Raw genomic sequence first — 8,203 nt, 5'->3', positions numbered from 1 at the left:
CAACATTCCGCATAGCTCACTTTTGCTTAGAAATCCCAGACATTCATGCTAATTATTTTCAAAATATAATTTTTCCAAACTTAGTTTTTAAATCCAATTCATCAGTAAGTGAACCCAGACTTTGTTCTTCTCGGAGGATTGGAATTTCATATCTCAGATGCTTCATCTTTTCCTTTCTCTGGGTTTTGGAAAATTTTGTGGAGGCCGAAGGAGAAAAGCGTAAACATCTATGAAGACTGGGGCGCGAAAGTCGCCGCCGTACCACCTGATGCAGTTGTTGACACTTGAGCTTAGTCTTTGGCGGTTTCATTGCGAATTTCTCAGATGGAATGGCAGATCTCGCTGGCAATGTAAATATTGAGCAAGTCAGTTTTGCCGAACTTTCTTCTTCATTTTTTTTCCCCTAAGTTGTTTCTGCTTAATTTATCTGTTTGGTAACCGAATCTATTTTTCTTTATACATACACACATATATATATATGTACGTATGTGATCATTGGATTTTCAGGTTTTCTGAGAAAATACTGAGCTCAGTTAATGCCATTAGCTTTATAAAGTTTCGGTGGATATATATATTTTTTGGCATCGTTGGCCATGTACAGATAAATGTCAGCTGTATACGACACCGATAGGCTTATGACCGTTGGTCGCTCTCCTCTAGAATTTTAGAAGAATCAATATTATGAGATGTAAAAATTACTGTAAACCATCCGATTTATAAATCATAAATAAACAATGGTTCATTTTTTCAAATTTTATACGATGCATAACGCCCACGTCTCGATTAATATATGAACTATTGATTACGCGGGAAAGTTTCTCAAGCCAAATAAGTGAATACTTAAACCAGAAATTAAAGGAAGTAGAAAACGGGAAGCTGGTATTCCAACTCTTACAGTACATAGATATTATGATATGGAAATTGGAATATTTTATTCGACTTGGCGTCAATAGCTGGTGTTCTAGCCGGAGCAGGATCAATATCTGCTTAAGCGATCCAAGGGGCATGAGATTGTGCCTCTCTTAGTAATTTCGATTGACTGATAATAAATCACTTTATTTGATGAGGACGTATAAAGAAAAATAATATCTAAACCCGCGTTTAGAAACTTGACAAATAATGTGGGTGTAACTTGTCCTTTCTTCTTGAACATGTTCTCATTTTTTCCAATAATTATTTGTTGTGATTATTGATATTCCAAGAAAGATTGTGTTGATTATATCCTTTATCTACTAATATTTGACTTTTGTTTCAATCCTTTTTCAAGGCACTCATTGCTTTGAAAAAAGGCACTCAATTAATTAAGTATAGTCGGAAAGGAAAGCCAAAACTTTGTCCATTCAGACTCTCACCGGTGAGTTTAACTAAAAATTTAATTTCAGATCTATATGTAATGACATATCTTCATGAGAATGATTTAAAATTTAGTGACACCAACAGGATGAAACAATATTGATTTGGATAACTCACAGAGGGGAAAGAAATCTGAATTTGTCTGGTGTTTCACATATTATCTCTGGACAGAGAACGGTAAGTTAAATATCAGGTCCAAGTTTGTGTCAACTTAGAATTCTCTTACCGCTCAAAAAATATTTTTTCTAAAAATAAAATGTTTCTTTGCAGGCTGTCTTTAGAAGATACTTGTGTCCTGAAAAGGATTCTTTATCATTTTCTCTTCTTCACAAAAACAGTGAACGGTCACTTAATCTGGTCAGAAAAGTTGGCAACTCTTACTATAGATTTAAATGGTCATTTCAATAGTAATTAAGAGATTAATGCTTCTCACTTTTATGTTTATAGATTTGTAAGGATAAAGCTGAAGCAGATGTATGGTTTACAGGCCTTAAGGCATTAATATCTCCTGGACAACGTAGCAGGCATAGGCATACCAGAAGCGACTTTTCTAGTGTGAGTTCTAATGTAAATCCTTTAAATGATGATTTTTACCTGAAGGGATCTCTCATTGTCTTTGCAATGGAAGACAAACTTCCCAAAATTAGCAAATATGAGGAGCATGAATACTCTGCACTATTTTCTACCACAATTGCCGTACCAACTTCAATTTTAGCTCTACTTTTTCTTCTCTTTTATTTTCCCCCTATTTACACCATCTACATAGCTTTCATATACTTTCGAAAAATTTTGCATGGAATGTATTGTCAAGTAGCATATTCTAAAACTTTAATCCCCAGTTTTAACCCTCTTTTGTTATTTATGAAAATGTGGTCTGGAACTTTGGATTTTTATAAATTTTATATGACTAATCTAGTAATTATTCACCTACATAAATTGTATATAAGTAGGTATGACATCACATCTTAACAAAAAAACATTAAGGCATTGAGTTTTTAATTTTTTTTTCATTTATATACCTCTTCTTTGGCTCAATTTCATCTGATATGAAATTTCTCCCACATCAAGTGAAGTCCACCTTCACATACATTCCATACACCTTTATCATCTACTAATTTTATTGTACTTTGAGATGTTGTATAAGAAGTTGCTGTTTCTCTTAACTAAAGAAATTGCAAGTCACAAATGTTTCTTTTCAAGCAGTGACCATTTTTTGCAGGTTTATATCTTGCAACATTTCACTGAGGTACCTTTTTTTTTCCTTTTTCTTTTCTTTTTTCTTTTCAATTTCAGCTGCAAGGGAGCATTGACTTTACTCATGATGGTCGTCCTTTCAGTGCAACGGTAGAGTATCCTTCAAGCAGTCTTCATGGTCGAGTTTCCATTGATTCAGCTTCTCGTGACACTTTATTGAATTGGGCAAACTCAGATGTGGGATTAGAACGTGCAAACATGCAACTGAGGGTAGGTGCTGGAGACAATTTCCGTCTTAGTGTGTCAAGTGCAGGATCTGGACTAGATGACATAGAATCGCTTGGAGATGTTTATGTATGGGGAGAGGTTTGGTCAGATGGGATTTCGTCTGATGGATTGGGGAATCAGGTCCCTATGAAGACAGATTTCTTGATTCCTAAGCCATTAGAATCAAATGTTGTTCTTGATGTTCAACAGATTGCATCTGGGGTCCACCATACTGCTCTAGTTACAAGGCAAGGAGAGCTTTTTACTTGGGGAGAAGAGTGTGGGGGAAGACTTGGTCATGGGATTGATAAAAGCTTCAGCCGCCCTCGTCTAGTTGAATTCCTAGCAGTTACTAATGTGGAATTTGTTGCATGTGGAGAGTATCACACGTGTGTTGTATCTACATCCGGTGATTTATTTTCTTGGGGTGATGGCACACACCACGCTGGACTTCTTGGTCATGGAACTGACATTAGCCACTGGATACCAAAGAGAATCGTAGGCCCTTTAGAAGGACTTCAAGTTTTATCTGTTGCATGTGGCACATGGCATTCAGCATTGGCAACCTCCAATGGAAAATTGTTTACCTTCGGTGATGGAGCATTTGGTGTCTTGGGCCATGGAGATCAAGAGAGTGTGTCATATCCAAAGGAGGTGCAATCATTGAGCGGACTAAAGACCATTAAGGTTGCATGTGGAGTTTGGCACACTGCAGCTATTGTAGAGGTTATGGGCCAAATTGGCTCAAATGTCTCCTCAAGGAAGCTCTTCACTTGGGGTGATGGTGATAAATATCGTTTAGGTCACGGTAACAAGGAAACTTACCTCCAACCCACCTGTGTCTCTACACTTATTGAATTCAATTTCCAGCAAGTAGCATGTGGGCGCACTCTGACGGTCGCCCTCACTACAACTGGTCAAGTCTTCACAATGGGAGGCACTGCAAATGGCCAACTAGGGAATCCTCTATCTGATGGAAAAGCACCTGTCATGGTACAAGATAAGTTGGTTGGTGAATTTGTTGAGGAAATAGCATGTGGAGAACATCACGTTGCTGCCTTAACGTCGAGAAGTGAACTATATACCTGGGGGAAAGGTGCCAATGGAAGACTGGGACATGGAGACATAGACGATCGGAAGTCTCCAACAATGGTTGAAGGCTTAAGAGATAGGCATGTAAAAAGCATTTCATGTGGCTCAAACTTCATGTCTTGTATTTGCATCCATAAATGGGTCTCTGGAGTTGACCAGTCTATTTGCTCTGGTTGCCGGCAAGCATTTGGTTTTACTAGAAAAAGGCACAATTGTTATCATTGTGGATTGGTACATTGTCACTCTTGTAGCTCTAAGAAGGCATTGAAAGCAGCACTAGCTCCAACGCCAGGAAAACCACATCGTGTTTGTGATGCATGTTATGCGAAACTTAAAACAGTTGATGTTGGCCACGCTTCCACTTTTAGCAGAAGAACTACCCTCCGCGTAGATCAATAGATAATAGAGAGAGAATAGAATGGGTAGATACAAGGTCTTCAAGAGTTCTCTTATCTCCCATCACAGAACCTGTAAAATACCTTGAGATAAGGACTAATAAGCCAGGAAGGAGGTCAGATTCCTCTTCCATAGTTCGAGCTTCTCAAGTTCCATCACGTTTACAGTTGAAAGATATTGCATTTCCAAGTTCACTGAGCACCATTCAGAATGCTTTCAAGCCTGCTGTTATACATCCTAGTCCACCACGAACCCCACCTGCCAATTCTAGATCTTCATCACCATATGCAAGAAGACCCAGCCCACCCCCTTCACCCGCTCCTGGATTTTCTAAAAGTATTATAGATAGTTTGAGGAAGACCAATGAGATCTTGAATCAAGAAGTCTCAAAATTGCATAAACAAGTAAGTTTGTCACTGTTATAACTCTAGCAATCATTCAGTTTATTCTTTAAGGGTCAGGAACATATGTCTGCCTTAGAAGTTAATGCATGGATATTCCTTTACCTAAATACAGATTCAAAGTTTAAGGCAGAAGAACGAGACACAAGACAAGGAGATACAGAAGCTTCAGAAAAATGTTGAGGAAGCCACGTCATTGGCTGGGAAGAAATCTTCCAAGCATCAAGTAGCAAATGATTTTATTAAGTCCATAAAAGATCAGGTATCGTTATTCTATATTCCAACATCTGAGATGAACTATTTCATTGGTTTAATAAAAATTCAATACTTCTTTGAAGACGAAAATAGAAATATGATGTATCTTGAAGAAATGGATGAAAAATTCTTTCTTGACTAATCTACGCACAAGCTACTTTGCAATCTTCCTGTGAAATATTACATGTACTAAGTCTTCAAATGAGTAATAATTTAGAAGGAAAGTTGACAGGCAAGAAGAGGACAAAAGTAGCATGAATTGGAGAATAGAGAAAAACCAAGAATTCTAAACTTGGCTTGAAACCATCTATTAACAATACTTCGAATAGTAAGAACTCTAACTCCTTTAGCAACTATTCTTTTACTAATAAAGTTAAGTACTTAACTACTTCTCTCTACTTAAAAGTTGCACCTAAGAAAAGCAAACTATAGCCATTCTTCCAATTTGCTAGCTTTAATTGTTTAACTAGCTGGAGTGAACAATTGATATGCAACCTAAGAAAGCTTTTAATCAGCACTTCAAGCTTGTCATCCTAAGTAGCTATAGTTGATGTTGTTTGTGTTTGGATTCAGTTGAAGGAAATGACCGACAAGTTGCCAACAGATGTTCCTGACGGTAAAAGTTTGAAAATCATGCACGACCAAGCGGAAGATCTTCTAAGAAAAATTGCAGAATCTGAAACTTCTTCCTCCTTACCATCAAACCTAGAGTCTGATCAGCTAAATGCAACTACTGCTATAACTGCTTCAGATGGGGACACTGCTAAACCAAGAGAACAAAAACTGGAGGACAACGAAGATGCTGCAGGAATCGAGTCATCTCAAGATGGCGGGAAAGTTCATCAAGAAAGCAATGCATCGTCTAATTCTACTGGAGCAGCAGCAGTGCCTCCACAAAGCTCAGAATATGGTTCAGGCTCACCAAACTCTTCAAGACCTAGGAAAGAAGGAGAAACAGAAACCATTGAACAATTTGCACCCGGTGTGTACGTGACACTTATTGTGCGGCCCGGTGGTCATAAAATTTTCAAACGAGTTAGATTCAGGTACAACTGTTACTTCCAGACTGAACAGATTCAACATAGTTCTAGTTTCTGTGTTCCATTTGTGTCTGTACCCATCACCTCTTTTAAAATAGCATATTAGTTGACTTCATATATAATGTCGTTGTGTATGTACGTCACTGATTTTATGCATGAGAACGAATGATTAAAAAATAACAGTTTTTTGGTTCTGCTGTGATATTTATTTGCAGGCAAGCAATTTAACCATAGACTTCCATTAATAGCTATAGATGAAGTGCAAATGTTTAAACATAGATTCTCTTACATTTGTATGATTAACTTCTGTTCATATATTTTTCTGTACAATTAGATATGGGCAATGCAGGCGTTGTCCAAGGCTTGAAATAAGTTGCACTGTTAATAATTTATAAAAAGAAAATACTATTTTTGGTTCCTACACTTTATTTAGATTTTGTTATAGATTTCTATATTTTGTTTTTAGTGTTTCAGGTCCTTATACTTTTCTCCGTCTGCAACATTGGTCCTTATATTTTCACAAGCACGTTGACATGGCACAAATAGTGTTAATAATGCTGACATACCTGTTAACACTATTAATTTTTTACTTACATGTCAAAATGATATTGATATGGAATTATTTAATAAATAAAAATTACTAAAAGCCTAGATCAAATGAAATAAAAAAGGCTGCCCCTGAATTTTTTAAATGATCAGCAAAACGCACAAATTCTATATATGTAGGTTTTTTAAAAAAATACTTTTTAAAAATTTCATGTCTGCATTTGTTTAATACGTGAGCACAAAATTAATAATATTAATTGATATATTAACACTATTAATATTATTTGTGCTATGTCAACATCTCTCAAAAAATGTAGGAACTTGGAAATATTGAAAAAAAAAAAGTGCAAGAATATATACTAAAACTTGAACCAAATGTAGGGATTAAAAGTAATATTTTACTTATTTATAAATGATGCAGCTTTTCACGTATATCTATACTATCCTATTCTTTCCGACTATGATTAGTAATGGCTCACTCGACAGCACAACCATATGAGGAATTGATTTTCTTACTTTCAGCCTTCCAACAAGTCTAATTCTCTAATATTTTTACCTTTATTTTCTGGTCACAGTAAGCGAAGGTTCGATGAACAACAGGCAGAAGAATGGTGGAGCAAAAACAAAGATAAGGTGCTTAGGAAATACAGTCCATTATTAGCAACGCATTTTACAGCTACGGGCACACCACCATCACCTCTTTGTAGAGAACGTTGAGTCTTCACCTTCCTAAACTTAGCTTCCTATTCTGTTCATCTAGGCATCAGGTTAGTTTGATGGAATCATGAACTTACTTTCTTAGTCTTCTACCTAGGCCCGGTCTCAATATTATGATTATGCAGAATAACAGCACAAATAATCTTCCAGGTGTAAAGAAAAGCTTACATTAGGCAAATTAGTTCAAGTACTTTGCCGGCAGAAAATTTTGTTCCAGAGCGTAATTCAAACAATGAAATATAAATACAGCCCTGTTTGATTTTGACATAGGACTGACGATCAGTTTTGATTTTCACGTGCTTCGTGCCTTTGGTTTAAAAAAAAAAAAAATGCTTCTTGTCTTCCTGATTCACTGACACTGTTCTGCGACGTCTTTTCTTCTTCTGCGGGATCCAATGATCTCTGGTTTGATTGTACAAAAGGCAAGGGAACACTGCATAGTGAATCTATATGTGCAATATACCGTTCATTTTCGGCACACTTTTTTTTTTTTTTAAATCATGACTTCAACTTGAATTTAACACGGCAGCCACAAATTAAAAGGGCTAGCATTAGTTCACCCGAGAAGCAGGGCTAGCAATGTACCCTGTAAGGGTGGATTTTCTAGAACCATGTATTAAGTAACACACGGACCGTTAATTAGAAAAAATTATTTTTCATTAATATATCAATGTCAATATAAAATATAAAATATCTAGTAAGTAATACTATTTACAAACCTATATAATGTTGCTCATTTATCATTTTGTGCAAGCGAAACACTGTTGCATGAGGAGTCCACTTTAGGGGCTTCTACATGCATTTAACATTTTATTTTACGAGCTGTTAATAAAAAAAAAAAAAGCGGGATAGAGCTAATTTTAGATAATTATTCATTATTAATTTCCTTTGACTTCAAATTGAGGTCTTATTCGTGTCATGCACGATATTTAATGAATGAAG

The 8,203-nt window shown here is 36.2% G+C and overlaps 1 protein-coding gene across 1 annotated transcript; it reads left to right on the top strand.

Annotated features, from left to right (window-relative positions):
• The first annotated feature begins 63 nt into the window (after positions 1-63).
• On the top strand, positions 64-7,448 carry LOC129309779 (PH, RCC1 and FYVE domains-containing protein 1-like). The gene is given in 10 exon segments (XM_054951493.1): positions 64-365; positions 1,268-1,354; positions 1,441-1,530; positions 1,624-1,710; positions 1,801-1,908; positions 2,647-4,285; positions 4,288-4,706; positions 4,819-4,965; positions 5,532-6,004; positions 7,120-7,448. Coding segments are annotated over 10 exon segments (3,228 nt in total). The 5' UTR covers positions 64-329; the 3' UTR covers positions 7,262-7,448.
• The last annotated feature ends 755 nt before the right edge of the window (positions 7,449-8,203 follow it).

This window comes from Prosopis cineraria, unplaced genomic scaffold (genome assembly GCF_029017545.1).
Source record: "Prosopis cineraria cultivar Desert tree isolate PC_DT_omini unplaced genomic scaffold, ASM2901754v1 PC4, whole genome shotgun sequence".
Classification (NCBI taxonomy): Eukaryota; Viridiplantae; Streptophyta; class Magnoliopsida; order Fabales; family Fabaceae; genus Prosopis; species Prosopis cineraria.
The sequence above is the reverse complement of the archived record's forward strand: the minus strand, read 5'-3'. Positions and strand labels throughout refer to the sequence as shown.